This window comes from Centrocercus urophasianus, unplaced genomic scaffold, assembly GCF_019232065.1.
Source record: "Centrocercus urophasianus isolate 14NV4802_14NV808 unplaced genomic scaffold, USGS_Curo_1.0 seq_18, whole genome shotgun sequence".
NCBI lineage: Eukaryota > Metazoa > Chordata > Aves > Galliformes > Phasianidae > Centrocercus > Centrocercus urophasianus.
Genome location: NW_024884733.1, coordinates 25,710,520 through 25,733,291, shown reverse-complemented (window position 1 = coordinate 25,733,291; position 22,772 = coordinate 25,710,520). Strand labels below are relative to the sequence as shown.

The 22,772-nt window shown below is 41.6% G+C and overlaps 2 protein-coding genes across 4 annotated transcripts; both read left to right on the top strand.

Moving 5' to 3' along the window:
- The first annotated feature begins 955 nt into the window (after nt 1–955).
- On the top strand, nt 956–16,984 carry MYSM1 (Myb like, SWIRM and MPN domains 1). 3 transcript variants are annotated; one of them, XM_042820175.1, is made up of 20 exons: nt 956–1,071; nt 2,354–2,429; nt 2,625–2,695; nt 3,471–3,548; nt 3,681–3,707; nt 4,131–4,209; nt 4,894–4,992; nt 5,192–5,949; nt 6,839–6,969; nt 7,568–7,671; nt 8,614–8,691; nt 9,940–10,028; nt 10,344–10,398; nt 10,483–10,494; nt 10,928–11,002; nt 11,279–11,467; nt 11,749–11,881; nt 13,152–13,257; nt 13,376–13,433; nt 14,380–16,984. In XM_042820175.1, exons 1-20 carry the CDS (start codon nt 1,001–1,003, stop codon nt 14,542–14,544), a joined length of 2,454 nt encoding a protein of 817 aa, XP_042676109.1. In that variant the 5' UTR covers nt 956–1,000; the 3' UTR covers nt 14,545–16,984. The 3 variants fall into 3 exon arrangements, with proteins under 3 accessions (XP_042676109.1, XP_042676108.1, XP_042676110.1); XM_042820174.1 differs by having other exon boundaries at nt 10,483–10,533; XM_042820176.1 differs by lacking the exon at nt 2,354–2,429 and having other exon boundaries at nt 983–1,071; nt 10,483–10,533.
- An 89-nt stretch (nt 16,985–17,073) lies between these two features.
- On the top strand, nt 17,074–22,044 carry TACSTD2 (tumor associated calcium signal transducer 2). Its single transcript, XM_042820177.1, has one exon. It carries the CDS (start codon nt 20,752–20,754, stop codon nt 21,658–21,660), a length of 909 nt encoding a protein of 302 aa, XP_042676111.1. The 5' UTR covers nt 17,074–20,751; the 3' UTR covers nt 21,661–22,044.
- Nucleotides 22,045–22,772: the final 728 nt, after the last annotated feature.

Genomic DNA, 22,772 nt, shown 5'->3' with positions numbered 1-22,772 from the left:
AATCTTAAATGCACTGTTTTTGACCTTCTGTAGTACAAATCACCACTCAAGTCTGCACAGATAGCTTAGTTAAACACCAGGTTCTTAACTAGCCATCTATTATGAACAAGGAGACATTTGTATCCTCAAGGATACAGAGCATAGACATGCTGGAGCTGGTAATACAGCAGTTCGGTCTGTTTAGCTCAGGCAGAACTAACTGCAAAGCACTGCTGACAGACTGCCCTGCCCTCCCTTCCAGCCCGGCCATACACTCCTGCTCCAGGCTGGATGTGGGAGCTGAGCCAGCCTATTCCACAGCTGCACCTGGACAGTGGAGAGAAGCAGGTCTACAGACACCCAGTATCAGGCTGTACCCTGCTCAGACATCTCTGTGCAATGCCCCGTCGCATGGCATTAACACAACCTAGAACTATAAAAATTGATCTCTGTAGGATCACAAAATCACAAAGGCTGGAAAAGACGCCTAAGGTCACCAAGCCCAACCCACCGCACTGCCCACATCCCTCAGCGCCACATCCCCACAGCCCTGGATCGCCTCCAGGCCCGGTGACCCCACCACACCCCGGGCAGCAGCACCGGGGCTCGATGGCTCTTTCTGACAAGAATTTTCCCTAATATCCAACCTGAACCTCCGCAGCCACAACTTAGGGCCTTAGTTAACTCACCCTGAGCGCTTCTCCTCAGAGCACTCCACTCCCTCCCTCCGCACCCCGAGCCCGCTCTCGCCCCGTTCAGACCCACCCTTCACTTTCTCTCTCTCCCCACACGGCACCACAGCCGTTGCCCCACGCCTGGCCCCCAGCTGCCCTCTCCCCGCCCGGCGCCCCGCCTACCCAGCGCCATCTCTCCGCCTCCGACCGGCGTCTCCTCAGGGCGCGGCTTCGCCTCTGCCTGTCGCGCGTGCGCTCGCCGCCAACTGAGTATGCGCAGAGCCCCTCGATTCTGCCTCGTCTCGCGAGACTGCGACTCTTCTCGCGAGAGGTGTGAGCCCGCTATCATGGCGGCGGAGGAGCCGGAGGTGGATGTTGAGGGGGATTTGGCGACCGCGCCAGAGGAGGCGGCTTCAGAGTGAGTGAGGGTCGTGCGCGGGCACACTGTCGGTACGGCGCCCGGCCGTTGTGGGGAGCCTGAGTTCTTCGGTTTGTTCGGCCCGGAGCAAAGGGGCTGAGGGGAGGCCTTACTGCGGCCGCGGGTCCTCGCAGGGAGCGGAGCGGCGGCGCTGAGCTGTGCGACAGGGCTGAGGGGACGGCGTGGGGCTGTGCAGCGGGAAGGGCGGGCGGTTAGGGAGCGAATCTGCACCACAGGCGTGGAACGGGCTGTCACACAGGGCACGGTTCGCAGCTAAGGCACGTCTGACCGACTTGTGGAGTGAGCGGACAGCGGTGTTACCCGATCCAGCGGTGCTGGGACAGAGGAGGGGAATCACCCTGCGACAGAAAGCAGGCCGTGTGTGGTGTGGAGCAGCACCTCCTGCTGCACTGCTGGACGGGGTATCGGGCTGCTGAGCTGACAGCAGTAACTCTGTTGTCTTGCATACACGAGGATATGTGCCTGCTTGCAAAGAGATGTGGGAACTGGTGGCACAAAGTGGTTCAGAGTACAAGAGAATTTGCTTTTAGTACTCTAGCAAGGGAGAGAGGGCTGATGGCTCCTTACGCAAGTCTCAATGTTCTGGAAGCAAAGATTTGAATGACAAGGCATTACATAAATTACCGGGTGGTTTTTGCTATGTTAAGGTAGAATAAAGTTGATTAGTGATGGTTTTCTGAAGGTGAAAAGCAAATACTGACAGGAAAAGGTAAGCATAGTCTGGACGAAGTCTGTAAGAGCGCTGACTATCCCACATGATGAGATTTTGTTAAACCTTTTGGCAGCAGAAGCTGTCCTCTACAGGCAAACATTATTGCTTTGTTAAGGCAAATGTTCTTACCTCACAAAGGTAGAGCAATGTTAACTGGGAATAACACAAGTGAATGACACAGTTGAAGAGATGCATTGTCTGTACTATCCATGAAGTTCTGGTATTTTTCTTCTATATGTATTTTGCAAAGTCCCTTCTACTTTCAGTGGTTCTGGATGGGACTTCTTACTGTGCAGGGTTTCACTGGTATTTTGTATGGTTTGCAATGGGATAGGTGAGATGTTCAGTCTAGAATACTAACAGCTGACTTACTCAGGGGCAGCTAGGCTGTGCCTTATAGAATATTATAAGATAATAACAGTGCCTAACAGTCTACAATGTGTGACTTTAATTTTAGGATCTCGTTCTTCTGTTCACGGTATAGTTGCTAATGATGCATTCATTCTGATTGAATATATTTGTGGTTTTGAATATGGGACTTCTTTTCAGAGGTCATGAAAACACAGCATCAAGCTTACTGCAGGATCACTACCTTGATTCATCTTGGAGAACTGATAACAGTCTTGTAAGTTATTTTTAATTGAATGGTGCTTCTAGCAAGGTTATTACCACTACAGTCTTACCTCCATGTACATCCCCTTTTAGCTTATTAGACACTGTTTTTTGCTTATTTTCAGAAGCTGTTTATATATTGATTCTTGATACTTAAATAACAGCATAACAGAATCCAAGGATTAAGAAATGTTTGTGTTGTTTGCAGCCGTGGACGCTGGACAGCAGCATTAGTGAAGAAAACAGGGCTGTCATTGAGAAAATGCTGCTGGAGGAAGAGTATCCTTTTTCTGATTTGCTTCTTAATTACAAAGGAATTGGCCAAATTGGTTCCTTGGCAGTGTGACTGAAGCACTGTCACTTAATTAAGTCAGATAGCTACCATAGCTCCTCCTGTTGCTAGTAAGTCTGTGGCTTCTTCAGCCTGATAAGTATCCATAGCCACAATTACATAGTTGAGGCATTGGAAACAAAATATCCTGATGTGGTCAGTTGAGGGTATTAAGAATGGGATTGCAAGGCTTTTCAGCTTCAGGCTGCTCCTGGTGCCTGAAATTGTGCTCCTTTCCACATCAGCTGCTTTTTCAGTGCTACCTCCGGCGTTGTGCTGACACAGCCAAAGCAAACCTGCCCAAACAGCTGTTTTCACCAACAATTGCTCCAATTCATTTTTGTATTCCTTCTGAGACTATGAGTAAGAAAAGAAACAAGAAAATAAAGGAATTTTCCCAACGTAATGAGTTATTGAGAGTTAAATTGAAAATGGATAAGGCATCAGTACAAAGAAAGTTACTTCATTATTGTTTCTGTGTCAAAAAAGCAAAAGTCTATTGTAGGAACAGGGCACTTAGCTCACTGCAGTGAGTGTGTGCATTCAGAAACCAAGCATCACTGCCTTCTGTATTAAACTAATAAGAGCATGTGAAATTTCAGTTTCTAAAGCCATACATGCAGCATTTCTACGACTGAATTATTATGAACCAATGTGATCAGTAAGATTTCTAGAATTCTCACATCTTTGATACTTTGAAGACTTTCTTAATAACAATTTCAGATATTATCTCTCAAATAAATCACTTTCTGAGAAAATATGGCTCAGTCAAAAGGAAGCAGAAAAAAGATCTGTGAAAAGGTAAGCTGTGTTCTGGGAAAGCTCTCAGATAATAAGGAATTAATAAGAAAATTAAAAGCTGGTTAATTGCAGGTATATGCAATTGTATCACATTTAATAACTTCTAATTTCATTCTGTTTTTGTATTTGCAGCCCACATAAGAGAACTGGAAAAGCCATGTACGTACATTGTCACAGTTGCCTTTTTTTCAGCACAGCTTCCATTTTTTTAATTACAGAATGCACACCCAAAAATGTTAGCTCCCAAGCTGTTATTTCTGTTAGCAGAAACACTGTATGTAGCAAAAGGCCTGCAGTAAAATAACTTGTTGTGCTTTGTTGCTGGTTTGTTGGTTTGTTTTGTAGCACAGTGGTCCTTATTTAAAAAAATTGGTTGGGTTTCATGGTTATCTGGAGTCTTTCTTTGTGATGGAGAAGCTGACATGTTTCCCAGTCTGTCAGCCAAGTTGGTGCTTCAAACAGCACCATGAGCTTGACAGGAGATGATCAGTAGTGCTCTGGTCATGCAGGGGCTGTCTTCAGTTACAGGGGTTTGGGAAGATGTGTTCAAGAGACTTCACCTCATTTCCTTCCTGTTCGTAGGGTGCGATCTCCTACAAAACCAGGTAGCTACTCATTGAAGTGGACATCAGAAGAAAAAGAACTATTTGAACAAGGGCTGGTATGATTGCATTGATGTGTAATGTTTTGAATAGATCATTAAGTTATCTTAAATAATAAACTAACCATAAATAAGCATGCTGTGTTTAGCTGCTTCTACTCATGTTCTTCTAATTTGATGATAATTAATTACCATGTATACTCAGAGTGTTTTTATAAATCAGATCTGTACTGATGAATTGCCAGAAATGGCTCTGTGTGTTTAGCATGCTTTGTTCACTTAGGTCTGATTACAATTTGAGATCACAAAATATCTGAAATATGTTGCTTCCTGAATTGCACGCCCACACTCCTGTCATTAAGCATGCTATAACTAACTAACTGCAATAGGGTAAGTCAACTAGGGAAAGTGAAATCCTGCAGCTAGTGTTATAAGATCTTCAGAGATTACATGGTTGTGCAGTGCTGAATGCAATAGGGTTTGCTTCAGCAAGTGTAAACTCATTTCAGTAGCATTCCTTGGGTTAGTAGGCAATGGAATTTACTGCATGTCTACACTGAGTGAGGAATAGCAATGCTTGTTACTGTTGGATGCAATGCTTTTCTCGGTGCGAGGTGATCACTGAGCTTCTGGGGTTCAACTGTACTGTTTGTGTGTTTGCAATGTGTAACTGAGCTTTTATACAATTGGATATAAACTGGAATGTTAGAGGCTGGGTAACTCGGCTGTGCTTTGTTGTGCTAGGTGAAGTTTGGCCGCCGCTGGACAAAAATTGCCAAGTTGATTGGGAGTCGTACTGTGCTACAAGTAAAGAGCTATGCCAGGCAGTACTTTAAGAACAAGGTAAACAGGTATTTTGAGTACTGTTGTGAAGTTAGTTTGCTTTGAATGATTTCAGTATTTCTATTGCTTTGTCAGCACATCAGACACCTCTCTCAGAATGTCTGTCTGCTGTCAAGTAAAATTGTCCTGACTTTCTGGGAGGCAGAGGGGATTGTTTCTATTTTCTTCCCCTTCTTAAAGCATTTTATGCTTTCCTTAGGCAAAAAACGATGGTTCTGAAAGAGAAGAGCAAAGTCAGCATGGTGGCAGCCTTCCCACTGAAGATGGGGTAAGGGTAGAAGCGTGGTCAGCTGGAAACTTGAGAGGCCGTGCAGACCCTAACCTGAATGCAGTGAAAATCGAAAAGCTGTCGGACGATGAAGAAGTAGATATAACTGATGACATGGATGAACTCTTTTCTCCTGCTTTCCAGCAAGATGTTGGAAAATCTGAACTGTCTGTAATTTCAGAAAGTCCAGCTGAAGAAACAAAAGGAACGGAGCATCCTTTTCCAAGTGCTGGACGTAGTTCTGCTGTTTCTTTGCTGAAAGAAGACTCTCAGAATACCAAGCAACCCACAGTGGATGCGTTACCATCTCAGGTAGCGACGTGTTCTCAGTACGTGAACGGTGATAAATCTGTGAACTTGGATTACCAGCAGTGCAGTGATTTTATAGAGAGAGCTGAACAGGGCAGAACAGGAGCATCTCATGGTGCTAGACAAGTAACTGAGCAGGAGCTTCATGAGGAGCAGAGAGACCTGGCTGATAACGGACTGCTTTTTCATCCCTCCTGCCAAGTGGATGAAGATCACCAAGAAGAAGCAGAGGCTCTTAAGCCACCTGATCAAGAAGTGGAGATTGATAGAAGCATCATCCTGGAAGAAGAGAAGCAAGCTATTCCTGAATTCTTTGAAGGACGCCAGGCCAAAACACCAGAGCGTTACTTGAAAATTAGGAATTATATTTTGGATCAGTGGTAAGATGCGTTCATTTCACTTCTTTCAGTAAGTCATTAAAATCACTCTTGACCTGCTTTGTTGTAGTTAGAACAGTACAAACAGGTTTTGAAAAGAGTAGAAGTAAGTTTGTAGTAATAATCTAAAGGTGATCAGTGAATGGCACTGATGGGTGTTGCTGCTTTCATCTCTTCCCGATTCTGGGATTCTGGAAGCTGAGCAGTGGAAGTGCTTTTTGAAGCATTATGGAAGTTTGTGTCCTATATATATATCAGAATAAACCACTTCTGTTTTTGTTACACTTGTTTTCTTTTGCTTTTGTCATCCAGCATATAAGAATCCTTAGATATTTTCAATAAATGTTTCTTCAGAAGACCTGCTCTAATTCGTTACTGGTATGTGTGGTAGTGCCCATGCAGAAGAGCAGCAGGAAGCAACACTCTGCACTGGAGGAAATAATGTTGACCAAATAATTTTTCAAATTAAGAACCACTTTTGAGTGGTGTTTGTACAATGGAATATCTTATATTCCATCTCCAAAAAAATCAGTTCAAAGAACCTTTAATATTTGTGGTAGCAGGCTGAATGGATGGCTTGTTGCAGTTCTGTTTTGTGTGTGCTCACTGGCTGGGTTACTTTGCTTCTTAGTAGAAAGAATTAGCAAATTTTAGTGGGTTCTCACTGAGTGCTCTCTGTGCTAACAGCTTATTGTAGTAGCAAAGAAACTCTGATGTTCCATATTGGAGAGGTAGCAAGCTCAAATAACTGCATATGTTTTGTGAAACCTGTGTTTTTGCTGTGATTGCTCTGCACAGCAGTGTGTGGTGTTTGCATCGGGGTCAAACACTTTGCTGTCTCATCTCCCCCTGACTTGTTTTCTATTGGATGATGTGTTCTGTTTTATTTCAGGGAGAGATGTAAACCCAAATACCTGAATAAGACCTCAGTGCGTCCGGGCCTTAAGAACTGCGGTGATGTGAACTGTATTGGACGTATCCACACGTACTTGGAATTAATAGGAGCAATTAACTTTGGCTGTGGTAAAAACAAACAAACAAACAAAAAACTTCTATCAGAATTGATTCAGAACTTAAATTTCAGTCAGCGTGTGCTGAGAGCAGCTATTGCTTGTCAGCTTTCTTATTAAAACAAGTATTTTCATGTGAAGAATGGATGTTTTTCTTTTCCTGCTTCCCCATATTGAATCATTTTGGAAATAAAACAGTCTCCACCCTCAAGGCTACTTTTTTTTTTTTTTTTTTTTAAAACAATATACAAATGTTGAAATTAATTGGCATGCTAAAAGTATTTGTAGACACCTAAAAGTTACTGTCAATTGATGCTCAGTTTTGGAGTCCCTGTAATGGGTTGACTCTGGTCCAAAGCTGAAGGATAAACACCTTGGTAGGGAGGAATGTCCTACAGTAAATCCTGTCTAAAATGGAAGTTATTTCAAATGAATTAGTGGAAGGAGATTTTTCCCTTCTTAGAAATGCTGTGGAAGTGAGAGAAAACTGTATAATCACTCATCAGCATAACCATCAAAATCTGTCTTGATGTCACTTTTTTCTTCCTCTGGCATTTGTATCCCTTCAAACATTACTGAAGCACAGTGTGTATCTCCTGTATTTCCTGCAGAACAGGCTGTCTATAACAGACCACAACCAGCTGATAAATCTCGGTCCAAGGAAGGCAAAGACACAGTGGAAGCATACCAGCTTGCTCAGCGTTTGCAGTCCATGGTATGTCTTGGGGTCAAGGGGAAGAGAGTGGGTGGTGGAAAATTTGACATGAGGGTCTTTTCAAGCCAGGCCATCTTAGGAAACTCCTCCTCTTGTTCAGTTTGCAGTTTCATTAGAGCACCCTTCAGTTAAAATATCAGTTTAAGCAGAATTATTTTTTTTGACTAGTATCTGTTCTGTTTTCTGTTCTCTTGCATGTTAATTGCCCAGCTACTGAACTAAGATTTGGTACAGTCTTTTTCCTGGAATCCCAACCCCTTCCTCCCCAGCACCCCATAATCTGTTCACATAAATTAGTCCAAAAAGAGTGGAGTGCATCAGTAGAGTGAGGTTAAGTTGCTTGTGTCTTAATCATTAAGTAGACTGGGTGTGTGATTTGACTTGCTGAGAGTCTTATGCATGCAATTAAGTAGTAACTCATTCATGATTAGATGAATTACCAAGGTTTGCCAGATGTAATGTTCATATTTACATTTATTGTAGCATTTTGAAGTAATTCATAGGGAAATAAATCAGTTGATGAGAAGAAAGCAAAATCAATCCCATTAAAGGAAAAAAAAAGCTTCAGCTGAGGAACAGTAGCTTACACAAGGCACACACATACTGGTTGATAGCTTTCTGCATGGTCTGTGCTATAATTCACAGTTGAATAATAGTTTGCTGTTTCTGTGAGGGACGTTGATGTTCCATGGATTGATATCCAGGTGTTCTTTACAGCCTTAAAAACCTGAAAACATCACTGATGATATTTTGTGACAGATTGTGAACTACTCGATTCTGCAGAACTCCAGGGTGTTTTCTCTTTTCTGGAAGTATGTCAGTGTTAGGAAAGCTCACGTGGCAGTGATCTTTTGGATGGTGTTCTTACAGCTGATTAAACACAGCAAAGGCATTTTTTTGCATCAGTTTGATCCTTCATTTGTGATTATTTACTTTCTGCAGCGTACAAGAAGACGGCGAGTCCGAGACCCTTGGGGAAACTGGTGTGATGCCAAGGACTTGGAAGGGCAGACATTTGAGGTAACCTGGTTTTGAGCCTTCATTTACATATGTGATTATTGGTTATTGCTTGCTGTTACAATAAATGCTGCAGCTGTTACATCTGCTGATAAGTGGCTGCACTTCAGTCTTAGCAAAGGTGTTCATGCTGTGAGCATGGATGGATCTACACAGCTGGACACCTACAGAGCTCTTTGCCTCATCTTGTATCGAACTTCATGACCCTTTAGTTAAAGAAAAAGTGTTTTTGCCTCAGTTTAGTTACACCCTTGATGTGGTGGGGGATGGTTTAATGCAGTGCTAAGGTTAAAATATCAAATCATCGAGGATCAGGAGAAGCTGACGTTAATTTCTGTACTGATTCCTTTTGCTTATAACGTAAAATAAGTCAGCCTTATTTTGGCACATGTCTGTTTTATTTAGTTCAGATTTGCCATGAATCTGGCAGGAAAAGGTTGGTTCCCTTTTCCAGAAACAAAAAGGAGTTGCTTAACTCTTGTTCTCTCTGGATTTCGGAACACTAAGTTACATTTATCCTGACTATCCTTGTTTATCCTGAGTGTTTAGGATAGAGCTTTAGAGTAGAGCAGCCTTGATAGTGTATGCAGACTGTGTACAATGTGGAACTTGATCCTTGATGTGAGAGGAATTGGGCTAGTTCTCAGAAAATCTTGTTGCTCTGTTAGTTCCCTTTAGCCTTACTGAATGGTACAAGAGAATAATATATGAAGTTATTTTTCTTTAGGTCCAGCGTGGTTTCTTTGTGCTTGTAATGCAGGTTATGTGAGTTGGTGAGTTAGCAGGGATTCTAGCAGTATCTCCAGAAGTGCTGCCCTCTGTGGAGATGTTTTAAGGTTTTAAAGATGTGGAAGATGCTTCCTCAAGCCCATCCATTCTTACAAGTTCAGAATTTAGGAAAAAGTGAAGAACAGGAAACATTCTGTTATTCTTGAACACTCCCTCACAAAAACAAACAAACAATCAAATCACTTAAGTTCACAGCTTTCAGTGGTAAGCATGTGTAACAATCACTTCTGTAGTGTTACGCTGACAGAAGTGTTTCTTGTACAGCCCTGGTTAGTAAATACACCTGCAAAACACAGCTTTGGTTTGCAATGAAAAGTGAAAATGCTGATCCCTGAGAAGGTGTTCTGGTACTTTGTGGCCACAGGTTGCAGTGGGAGACTGTAATTGGTGGCACATAAGGAGGGCAGTGATGTCGAGGATTCATTCAAGACACTGAGATGGGTTTTTGCAATTATTTTTTAGCATCTGTCTGCTGAAGAATTAGCAAGAAGAAGAGAAGAAGAAAAACTGAAGCCTGCAAAATCATCTAAGGGTTTAAGACAAATAAAAAGGTATTTGCTGTACATCATGTTCTAAAACAGATCTTATAGAAATAAAACAATTGGCTTGCATGGCATGGGGCTGGAACACTGCAAATCAGGAATGTGTGTCGTGGGCAGAAATGACATGTAGCATTTCAGATGTTTAGTGCTGAAATTCAAAAGTGTGGGAGGTGAACTTCTGCATTTGGTAGAAGGCTTCGTAGTATGAGATGAAAAACACACAGTAAAGAAATCCTCTTCTTCCTCTATTGAGGAGACAGTGGGAAACTAGGAAAGTTTCCTGACTGTCCTGCATCTTTAGAGACATTTTCTTTCGTTTTATAGTTCCTTTGATCCCTTTCAGCTGATACCATGCTGTTTATTCACTGAAGAAAAACGGGTATGTATCTGTGAGTGAATATCTATCATGCTTTAGTTACTTACATTACTTTCATTATGCTCATTGTTGTGTTTGTGATTTCAGGAACCTTTTCAGGTGAAAGTGTCTTCAGAAGCACTTTTAATAATGGATTTGGTGAGGAGGAAGTTTTATCTTACAGAAAGCTGTGATGTATGTGTTGGGAGGGGGTTTGATGGGCAACGTGGTTGGATTTGGCAACGCAGTATTTACTTCATGCAGTTTTTGAATGCTGTGGGGTTTCTGAAGTTAGCATTGCTTAATGGATGGAAGTGTTATACAGGTGCATTATAAACATGCATGTGTATAATAAGCAAACACATTTTTGTTTGCTTTAAATTGAACCACTGGCTATTTTAGCATCTTTAGCCGTCCTAAGTTCTTCTTATACATGTCATTGAGAAATTACTGAATTGCAATTGTGAAGCCAATGTGGTCTGTCAAGTGCAAATCAAACTTTGGAGAAATTATACAGCTTGAACTTTAATAATGATGTTTAATATCATTTTAGCACTCACATGTGTCTATGGCAGAAGTAATAGGGTTGCTAGGTGGAAGATACTCTGAAGCTGATAAAGTTGTGGAAGTAAGTGTTTATCTTTTTTCCATTTTCTCTAAGTCATTAAAACTGTTGCATTTGAATTGATGCAAATGTTATTTCTCCGGGGCTTCTACTTCAAGCATACGGAAGCTGAAGTTAATTACCACAATCTTGAAATGGTTTTCATGCTCTGTGTTAAAGTGTTGGCTCGTCAGCTCTTTCACAAGGAAGATCTGGCACGCGACTTAGAATTCTTTAAATGAATCTTATTGAACTGATTAAGATTTCTTGCATTTATCCATCTGGAGACTTTCTTAACAGGTTTGTGCAGCAGAGCCGTGCAATAGCCTCAGTACAGGGCTGCAGTGTGAGATGGATCCTGTATCTCAAACGCAGGCCTCAGAAACGCTTGCTGCCAGAGGATACGGTGTTATTGGGTGGTACCATTCCCACCCAGCATTTGACCCCAACCCCTCCATACGAGATATTGACACTCAAGCTAAATACCAGGTACTTACTGGTGTGTACATTAATAATAAATAACCAAAGAAAGTGCAACCCCCTCAGGCCCATTCACAATGTTAATGCACACTTCTGCCCTGTTGCTTGTTCAGAGCATGTTCGTGTGTTGTTCTGTACTTCATGCTGCATGCTGATGCTGGCTGGTTTAAATGAGGTTGAATGTGTATGAATGCTTCCCAGACTTCCCACTATTCTTGTCTGTCCTTTGATTTCAGGATGCTGTTGTGAAAAAGGCTTATTTCTGATGTGTGGTTTTGTTTGTTTTTCAGAGTTATTTCTCCAGGGGCGGTGCCATGTTCATTGGAATGATTGTGAGTCCTTACAACCGAAACAATCCTCTGCCGTATTCTCAGATTACTTGCCTGGTGATCAGTGATGAGATCAGCTCTGATGGTTCCTACCGTAAGTACTGATAGTTTCCCCACTGTTTTAGCTTCTCTTATCCTTTTAGATGTTAGGGGGAAAAATATTGCATACTCTTGAGCCAGGCCTTGAGAAGCAGATGTACATTGCTAAGGAAGGACTTGCGCTGTACAAAATGAGGAATTGCTCCTAAGGTCCTGCAAGTAGCCCTTGCTGTTAGGAGATTATGGAAAGGCATGAAGAGATAAAAGATTGTGTTTGCTGTTTACTGACATCGTAGTATTTCTCACAATCTGGGAAAGAAAGAAAGGAGTCGGAGCAAGGTATGCTTACATACAGCGTCCACGTGAAAATCTGGGAAACTCTTTCCCATGCTTTACTTGTTTTCTGTAAAGCAGCAGAGTTTAAATCCTCTGTCAGAGGAGGCCAGAAATACTGTAGCAAAGACTTGGCTGCTGTAGTGGTGGGAACCTGTGTTGTGGAGTTAAAATCTATGGGAATGCTATCTGGCCTTAGAAGGAGACATTTTCTTGATCACCTACATTTTCCACCTGAGATGATTGAATATTTCTGTTTTCCTCTGAAAACTGCATCTTACAAGACAGCATCTCAGCTGCCTCTTGAGATGTGTTACACTGTAGCAGTAGTGCTGTAGTTCTGTGCAAAGGAACAAAATCAGTATTTAATGAGACCTATAAATATTTCTGCAGGTTCAACTAACAAATTGTATCGATTGCTCTGTTTTCATTACACTGAGGTGTAGTTTGAAAGCATGCAACTCATCTCATTGAATTCTTAGGATCTTGGGAAAGTAGGGTTCTGAAATTTAACACTTTCTCTCATTTTTGGTACCTGACTTTGTGCTTTCCAAGTAACTCTTCAGGAATATTTCCTAGATTTGCCCCTCCACACCTCTGTACCTTCAATAAACTAGCAGAATTTCTTCCTACAGGAAGATTCCTCTGAAGCCTGGAACAGTAGCAGACATTCCATCAGCCAGTTTGTACATGGAAACCAGTCTTCCTTTCTTTCTTGTTTAATAGCCACACAGATCTTACAGACATGAAGTGGTTCTGACTTAAAAGAACTCAATTCACATTGCCATTTTTCTGTTACATTGTGGATTTCTTTTTCCCTTCTTGCTCTCCACAGTTCCTCACACAGACACCCACCAAAATTAAATTTCCCATCCAAAGTATCACACTTGAACATCCTTAACACTGACAAGTGTTAAGTGTCTGTGACCCGAAAATATTTTTAATGTATTGTAAAAATGTTATGCAGTGAGTATTTGTTTGATTTATTACAGGCCTGCCCTACAAATTTGAAATACAGCAAATGTCAGAGGAGCCTCAGTGGGAATTAATATTTGAAAAAACAAGATGGATAATTGAAAAATACAGATTCTGTCACAGGTATGTTTTGCTTTGTAGTATGCAGAAATTCTAAGCTGAGTATGTTTATTATTGTGTTTCAGTAAAGAAATAAATCTGCTCTAACCTTTCTCCTGCTTTCCTTCTTTTCTTTCAACAGCAGTGTCCCCATGGATAAAATTTTTCATAGAGATTCAGACCTGACTTGTCTGCAGAAAGTAAGTTTGCTGCTTTTGGTTCTCAGGCTTTGTAATTTAAAATACTATTTGAAATATGTCTGTTCAGTATCATCAGGTGTCACATCTAAATGTTAGACATAGACTAATCCCAGTAAATGACTTCTGTGGTGCAGCTTTTTGCTTACAGCACAGTGACAATAAGGATGCTCGCTTGAGATAGTGGGCATAGCAGTAACAGACAGCTGCTAAATTTTAGCCTCCTTTTTGGGGGAGAACAAATGGCAAATGAATGACATCTCAGCATGTCGTGTGCTTTCAGTGTGAGAACTGCACACGTGTTGAGAGAGGATTGATCCTAGTCCTTTATTCTGCCAGTGAAGTGGAGCTGTACTGTGTTTATTACACATAAGTGAGAATTTCAATTTTCCAGTTGGTGTAATCATCACTATGAGGTTCTAAACTACAGCTGTAACACTAATTGCACAAACCAAACAGAAAATCTGCCCAAAGCAAAAGGCATCAACAGAAAACATACACAATAATTATCCACGTCTCTTTTTTTCCCCTCACAATGTGGCTTTGCCTACAAACAGCTGACGTCTGAAATTGAGGTGGTCGAATTCTCTTGAATTTAGCTGTTGTGTAAACTTGTGATTTACAAAATAATACACATCTCCCCACGAAAGGCTGTCAGCTCTTTTTTGTCATGGCCAGTTGCTGAGCAGTAGCTCAGTCAGATCATGAGGAGTTGTTCCTTTCTGCTGTAGTGGGGTTTGGCTCTTTTTTGAGCGTTGTTTTTTTTCTTTTTAAAGCCCAGTGTAGGAAAATCACCCATTTGTTCATACATAGCTGTTCTTTTCTGAAATCTGTGTTGTTCAATTGATCTTAAAGTAAATAAATTAAAAACCAGTTTGAAATACCAAGTAGTAAGAAGGAAACAAAAATTCAGGAAAACAACTTTAAGATTTCATTTTCTCTTGGCTAGCTGTTGGAGTGCATGAGGAAGACTTTGGGCAAGGTAACAAGCTGCTTCATTGCTGAAGAGTTCTTGACTCAAATAGAAAACTTATTCCTTTCCTTGTACAAGAGTGAAAAGAAGAGTAATGCTGAAGAAAACAGGAATGAATGTTCAAGTGAATTAGAATCATAGAATCGCCAAGGTTGGAAAAGACCTACAGCTCATCCAGTCCCACAGTCCTGTCACCAATAATTCTCACTAATCCATGTCCCTCAACACAGCATCTGAATGTTCCTTGAATACCCCCAGGTTTGGTGACTCCTCCATGGGAGGAGGCCTGGCCGCTCTTTCAGAAAAGCAGCATTTCCTGACACCCAGCCTGAATCTCCCCTGGCACAACTTGAGGCCTTTGTCAGTGTGATGGCTTAAACAAAACAAGTCTGGATTTTTATTTTTTTTTTAATTCTTATTTCACCCACCGGTTTCTTTTCCTTCTTGCATTATGTCAACATATGTCAACTGTGACCCATTTCAATAGTAAGAGTTAAAGTACCCAGTCTCTTTGTTTTGTTATGGTTCACAGAAACTGAAGAACTCCCGGTGAGTCTGATCAGGCTACGTGAGGAGCATTTGCTATTAACATACAGAGAAACCATGTATCACAGGGTTAGTGAATTATTTATACCCCAGCCTGTGGTTTGGAAGAAGGACAGCTGCCCACAGTACTGTGCTTCAGTCTTGGAGGAGAGTTCTCTCACGTTCTCTCACAGTTCTCTCTTTCAGGTTGGGAATTTTGTTGTCATTTTTTTAATTGACAGGCACATGTATCTGACACTCATGGATTTGTTCCTCAGTGCTTTCAGAGTCCAAGTTCAAGTGAATTCACAGAGGGGGAACTGACCACTTTGCTGAGATGAACGATGTGTTCAGCAGCTGTTTGGCATATTGTTTGCCATCTTGCTTTTATTTTGGGTGGAGAAGGCTGGCCACTTGTTGTCTTCTCATTACTAGTTGTGCTTGTTTCCAGTGGAAATGTGAACTCCTGTTTGTTACAGGTTGCAGTCTTTCTGATCTTCCATTCTACAGGAAGATAATATATTTTTCTGTCAGATCATTGAGATTTGCCCACATTTAATTGCCAGTGTTTCCTGTGGAAACGAGCTCTTCATTGTTGGCAAGCGTAGAGCAACAAACAGAAGATTGTGTCTTTTTGGGGGGGGAGGGACACAAAGAAAAACATGCTTTAAACTTTGCCCTCTAAATCAAGAGGAGTTTTGACCTCAGTACACAGATTTATCTTGGGCAAAGTTTCTTAGATCTAAGAAATATATTTGAAAACATAAAGCAAGCCAGAACGTGACTTTGTACTCATAGGGATAAAGATGGATTTGATTCTTATTTGAAAAATACATATGTATGTATATCTACTTCTACATCTATAAATGGGATTTAAGATTTTATATGTTTAAATCTTCAGCTTTTCATCTGAAAAGCTCTAAAATTGTACAGTTGCATCCTAATGAGGGAACTCCTTGCAGAGTTTAGAATTACCTTCTTTCATCACATCTCATAACGTCAGTTCCTAAGTGGAAGATGCAGAACATGAATGTGTGGAAGTCTGAGCAGTTGCTGTTTGATGGTTCTCTCGGTGCACATTTGAGGATTATGGTCTGGAAAATGTTGGTGACTGTTCTCTTCTCTGCCAGGTGTGTTTGTGCACAGTTTTAGATCACACTGCTGTGTATAACTTACAAACTTGGTGCATCCATCTGTTTAAGGCATGCTGACTCTGCATATATTCGAAATCATCATCTTTGGGAATTCCTAATTAAAAAGACTGCATGGCTTTCTGTATTTCTGATTTAGACAACACTCTTGGTGACAAAGCATTCTGTCCTGAGTTGGTTCTGTCCTGGATGATCTGCAGCATGAGGAGTTCTGCTGCAGTTTTACATAGGATACTCCAGAAAAATCATATGCTATATATTGTATGTACTAAAAGCTGTAGTTCTCCTATAAACTAGAAGGAAATTTCAGCCTCATATGTAACAGCAGTATGAAGTAAATACCATTCTTTGTCCGTATACACGAATGTCAGTGTTACCAAAGTAGTGGTAAGAACGTGCTGGCTGCTTTTCTGCTTAAGAATTAAAGCGAGTTAAAGTAATACAGTTGTATTAATTGGTTTTAAGTCGCATTAAGTCAGAAGAATTTGGAGTCAAACTCACTTCTGAAGCAGCTCAAATCTCCAGAGAATACTGTGCAGAACTGAGCTTTTGATACGTGTGCACACAAAGGCACCAGGTTTCCCAAGGGTGATCTGGTACCAAAGGTTTTCCATGGGCTGTGTCTCAAAGTGCAGGAAGGGTGAGGGGGGCACGCGATGAGCTGGCAGTGCCACCATAATCCTGTGTGACCACACCGTGTGGCATGTGGATTGGAAATAGTGTGCTATCAGGGCAAGTAATCATTCTGTGGGCAGGAGTCATGGTAAGAAGTACTCTTGCTTTTTGTCCTTTGTCTTTGTATCTAATAATGAGCTTGGAAGTTGTGTGCTTCTGAGATGTATGCTACTAATTCTGTCGGTTCTGCTACCAAACACATACAAGGCATTAAATACGTTTATTGAGAAGCTCGGTGTTTTTTCATTGGATTTTTTTCTTATGTTAGCTCTGTTTTAGGACAAATACTGCAGGCTAATGTATTTTTTTGTTTATATAAGACCCCACGTCTCGTCTAGCCAAGCATTTCCTCCAGAGAGGGGGAATGCTTGAGCAGCAATTGGAACGATGGAATTCAAACTGGGAGAGTCACCCCTGCATCCTAAGATGCAGCTCTTGGCCATTTTTGTCTGAGTGAAGTTTTGCTGCCCCAGGAACCAGCAGCACTTTTTCACAGCTATTTATACCTTGTTCATGGTGAGGATGGGGCCTTGTCCATATTCCTTTGAATATTTTTTCCCCTTTCGCTCACTTCTTTGATATTCCTGACTGATGGTATCCAAGAATCTGTTAATAAAGACTGAATATTCTGTACTTCAGAAGATGCGTTCCAAACTTTTAATAGCTTCTTGCTTCTTGAAGATAACATCTGCTATTTCTTTATTTGAAGCCAGTCAGAATGAAGAATTGGTTCAGCTCAGTGTAATACCACTAGAGGGAGCTTAGGTACAGATGATACGAAAAAGTAAACTACAGAATACAGCAGAAATGATTGTCATTTTGAACGAAGAGCTAGAACTATTCTTACTTATGTATGCAGCCTTGCGGTCAGTGATTAAGTTTTGTGGGCAGTAGTTTGTATACTGTTGCTTTCATTTGTTCTTACCAACTCTCTGCTCTGATCTCCAGAAAATTAGGATGATTTGTGGCAGGGATGCTGAGATGGTAGAGCTGTATTTTCACTCTATTTCCTTAGAAACAATTCCAGCATCCTAGCTGTAGGATCACTGAAATAATATCATGCAGTTTTTCTCTCTCCCTCGCCACCGCAGGCAACTGCAGTGACTTCTGAAGGTGATCATCAAGTTATCTTTCAAACTGCTGTATGCATTACCCAAATTTCATTCAAGTGTGTTGGTTATAGCTCTATTCCTGCTGCACCAGCAGGGAATTTGATCTGCTAGGAGTTTCTGGGCATGGAGAACATTGTTGAGTAGCAGAGAGAGAAGCTGTGCAGGCGAAAAGCAGTGTGCCACCTGCGCTGGGGCAGAGCAGTGTAGCTCAGCACTGCAAGGGAAGGAAACACTGCAAAGGAAACACTGCTGCAAAACTGTGAGGGAAATGGGGATGTGTGCGGCGTGGCTGCAGAGCCAGCACATGGGAAGTTGCTCATTCATGTCTCAGGGAACGTGGTAATGGTGTTTGATACTGAACAAAGCATTTAATGGCCTAGATGAAAGCCTTCTGGTCGTTTAATTGGAAGTGCCTTGCTGTTTTACACAGACCTACTGCCCTATTTTCATGAGACTTAAAATTGTGCAGAAAAATTGTTTCCATGGAAGCAGAGATCACAAAAGAAATAACACTCCGTGTTTCCTACAGGATTCCTTTTACAGCCTGCTGTTCTCAGCAATTAACTCTTGTAGCGCTGTTACAGTTTAGCGTGGGTTCAAGGAGGTAACAGAAAATAATACCTTGAGGGACTGTGTATATATACTTGACTTTTTTTCCTTTCCTGCCTTTGAAAGAAATCTGTTCTCTGCATGTTTACAGAGGGAAAATCTACAGTGGGGAAAAAAAGTTAATGGAGGAGTACACGCTACTTTGGCAAATTATGGAACTCGGTCAGGGAAACTTGAAGTTATTCCTGCTTTCCCTTTTTCTTGCCTCAGTTTTACTTTTTTTTGGTTTTGGTGACTAAAAGCACTGCTGTGTACTCTGAACCAGCTTTGAAGGAAGCAGCAATTAATGGAGTTTTTAATTAAGGTAACAGTAGTGAGAATCATCACCAGCAGGGAAGTCAGACCATCTGTTTTAATTGCCTGTCATTTTTCTTCCATACATTACTTCTGAAAAACCACTGCTTTATTCTGTTTCACTGTGTCTGTAAGGAAGGAGAAACTATCAAATGGTGATGGGAGGCTCAGACCAAGGCTGAGCATCGCATGAGGAAAGTGCTGTCACCTAAAAACCTTGGCTCAATAAAGTGCTTTCAGAGCACAAGGGCGGCTCAGCTCTCAGCCATACAGCAGTTGCTGTAGTTTCTTTTGAATCTGGTTATGAGCTGTAACATTTTATAGCTGGTGAGGGTCTGTCCTCAGTGAGACATCTCAGAGGGCAAAACAAAGGCTGCTCTCTCTGAAGTGCGTAACGTCAAAGACATAGCATGAGGATGTAGCTGACAGTTAAATAGATTTTGACTTGGAAGGAAGGATATGGATTTTATGTATATCTAAGATAGGGAAATTAATTACTTGGAAATAAAAATGACATGAGAGTTGGGATGTAGTACACTTGTAAAAACAAACAAACAAACAAAAAAAACCCTCAAAGTGGGAAACTGAATTACTTGGTGATTCCATAAAAAATGTATCAGTAGTTCACAATGACTTCCTACAGCTCTTCAATGCTGATATTTTTATCCTAGAGGAGGGGAAGTGAAGAGGTGCAGTAATGAGCTATAGGTCTGAAGAGGAGCCAGGAATGATTTGAAGAACTTGCCTCATCTTTGCTGCCCTAAGTAGCGTGAATTTCTTTGGCTGATTTAGAAACAGGAGGAGGTCTATGGACAGATTATGGAGTGAGAGGGAGTGTTTACATCTGCAGCTTCAATTCTAAACCTACACCATGTCATTAATGCTCATCAGTAGCCAGGGTAGCTTCCTACTGTTCACATACACACAAGTCATCATTACAGGCAGCCCTGCTCGTAGTGATTTAAAGCAGGTCAGGCCCTCAGGAAAACAGAGCAGGCCAAAAGAATTGTCTGCAAGGCAGCACAGAAGTTGTGCAGATGGGAGAATGGTGCTGTTCAAAATAATGATTTATAACGGGTCTGACACCATTTGACAAACAGATAGATGACTTAATGCTAACTGGAAATTGTGGTTCATGCTTTGTAAATCATCATTAAGACACTTGGGAGCCACTGGAGTGTAGTGTGATAGGCATTACTCAAAGTTCAGACTGAAAAATTTCTTCAGAAACCACTAACAACTTTGTAAGGGTAATGAAAGTTAGGAAATTAGCATTCCTAATACTGCTTTGGGATGAGTAGGAAAAGGGAAGCTTTCTGTAGTGGAAGCTGAGATTGCTCTCCTATGCTAAGTAAAAGTTCATCAAACTGATGAATTGTCTTTCTACCTGAGTTGGCAGCTACTTCGGGGTTCTGTTGGATCATACATAAAATAAAGCCCTCTGCAGTTTTATAAGGATGTGAAAGTGGCATCTGGACAGTGGATGATACAGAAGTTATGTAAGAGGTAGGAAAAATCACAATGAACATAGAGGAGTAGGATTGCCTCGGATGAGTGGGACTTCCTCCAAAAGAAATGGAGGAAGTTCCTTACAGATGCATTTGTCTGTGGGCTCCATAAAAATCCTGACGAGAGAAGAAGGCGAGGTGAAGCCTTGTGCTCTAATCTGTAAGCTCAGTGCAGGAGCCATGCTTTGGGTCTGCTTTTGCCTCCTCCGTGTTGCTCCTTCACCACCAGGGATGTCAGGCATCTCGGCAATCAGTGCTGCCCACTTAGAAATAATAGATGAAAGCGCAGCTCCTCTGGCATCTGGGCATGAGAGACCAGTTGTTTTAGAAGAACTTGTTTGTCAGGTCTGGTTGTACTTTGAAGAAAGGAGCCGCACAACAGCGTGTAGAAACAAGTAGAGTCCCCTAGCACATATAAGCTCCAGACAACACTTGCTGCCACTTCCAGCTGTACCCACACGTTGTACCTGTGCTATGGAGCCTCTGCTTGGGGTTACGCTGGGTTTGATTCTGATGGTAGCTTCATCGGCACAGAGCTGTACCTGTGTGACCAATAAGTGGACAGTATGCGACCAGGATGCATCTGGCAACTGCACCTGCAGGCTGGTAGGTTCAGATCATACAGTAGATTGTTCGACGCTGACTTCAAAATGCTTGCTGATGAAGGCAGAAATGTCTGTCCTGAAGCTCTCCTACAGACCTCGGGTTAAGCTGCTGGATGGTGGCATTTATGATCCAGACTGCGAGGACAGCGGTATCTTCAAAGCCAGACAGTGTGACGAAGCTGGAACTTGCTGGTGCGTGAACACAGCTGGAATAAGAAGAACTGGAAAAGGTGACAAAAATTTGATATGCAATGAACTGATAAGAACAAACTGGGTCGACATCGAACTGAAGCACAAAGAAACATCCCATTACTTCGAAGCTCTTGATGTAGCAGAAGCCCTGACACGTCTGTTTGAGAACCGCTACAAACTGCGACCCAAATACATCGCAGCTGTGAAGTACGATTCCCCATTTATCCAAATCCACCTAAAACAGAATAACTTGAAGCAGCGGGACGTAGATATAGTTGATGTAGCCTATTACTTGGAAAAAGACGTAACAGGGGACTCTGTGTTTCATTCTGACAGCACATTTCTTGTCTCTGTTAATAGGAAAGATCTGGCTATTGAAAATATACGCATTTACTACGTTGATGAAAAGCCACCAGTGTTTAGCATGAAGCAACTGCTTGTTGATATCAGTGCTGTGGTGGCAGTGGTGATACTGCCTGCTGGTTTTGTCATTATTTTGGTGATTGTTCTGTGCCAGAGGAGAAAATACAGAAAAATTAAGATCGAAAAGATGAGTGAAACAGAAGGACAAATTCTAGAGCTCTAATCTGACAGAAATCAAACTGCAACTTCAGCAACCAGGCAGAGGTGGGGAGGGCAAAATAAGAAGAATGAACAGACTCTGTGTAATGTGGGTGGATTTGGAGTTGTCTCCCATTTTGTAGGAATTGACAAAGCACTCGTTTTGAATTATTCTACTACAAAAACAACTTTTCCTTGGGTATAAATTAATCTAGGAGTTGGTAACTGAAATCTGGGACCAAAAGTCCCAGTTTGGTAGCTACACAAAGTGTAATTGATATTTTGTGCCAATATAGCATACATGCACTTGTACTGCAGACTTCGTTCGCTTGCTTAATATTTAAGCCAAGGTTCCTCGTGTGTTTGCTTAGAGCAAAATAATCATAGCAATAAAAATGTTTTAAAAGTCTTCAAAGTTGCTGGAACTTCTTTTTGTCAACGATTAATTTTGTCGGTGTCTCTAATCAAGTAAATTGGGATAAAATACCTCTATTGCTGACAGCTTTGATGCAGTCAAGTGTTAGCAGGCAGCACTGTGGTCACTTCCGTTTGTGCAGGGCCTCAGTTCTTTGTATTCAAGTAGAACTCAGCTTTCCCAGCTCCAGGTCTGGCATTCATAGTGAGCAATGATCCCTTGATCCCACTGTAAGTTAACCTTGTTTTTTCTTTCCAAATTCAGATAGTAGCTTTCTGTCTACCTAAATATCCCTCGTAGTTGTGTCAGAGGAGATATTTTTTGGTTTTTAAGTTTTACACAACTACTACATAAAGCTAATAAAATGCTTTATTTAGTAGAGCTGCAAGGGGAATTTCAGCAGTGTAATTGCTGCAGAGTCCAAAACCACAACCCCATCCCAAATACAGGAATCTGTCTGGGGAATGACTGGCTACTGGGAAAAGAGTGAAGATAGTTTGGTTCTGTTTCTGCCTGTTTATCATGGAAGGAGAATAGACTTGGTTTTGGGAGCAGAGGGTGTTATTTCTGACAGCATACAGCATCACTACTGATTTCTCACCTACTGGAAAAACATCGGATGGGCAGATGCATCACCTTTCCCCCAAATCAGATTTTTACAGTTACATTAGCAACATAATGCAAATGAAATAAACCAAATAAAGATAACCAGAGTTAACGAG

Excerpts from the sequence above, each read along its gene's own strand:
- MYSM1 (XM_042820174.1), top strand. The coding sequence starts at position 1,001 with ATGGCGGCGGAGGAGCCGGAGGTGGATGTTGAGGGGGATTTGGCGACC. Across the intron at positions 10,534-10,927 it reads CACTTTTAATAATGGATTTG|CACTCACATGTGTCTATGGC; the intron begins GTGAGGAGGAAG and ends ATATCATTTTAG. Across the intron at positions 13,258-13,375 it reads AAATACAGATTCTGTCACAG|CAGTGTCCCCATGGATAAAA; the intron begins GTATGTTTTGCT and ends TTCTTTCAACAG.
- TACSTD2 (XM_042820177.1), top strand. The coding sequence starts at position 20,752 with ATGGAGCCTCTGCTTGGGGTTACGCTGGGTTTGATTCTGATGGTAGCT.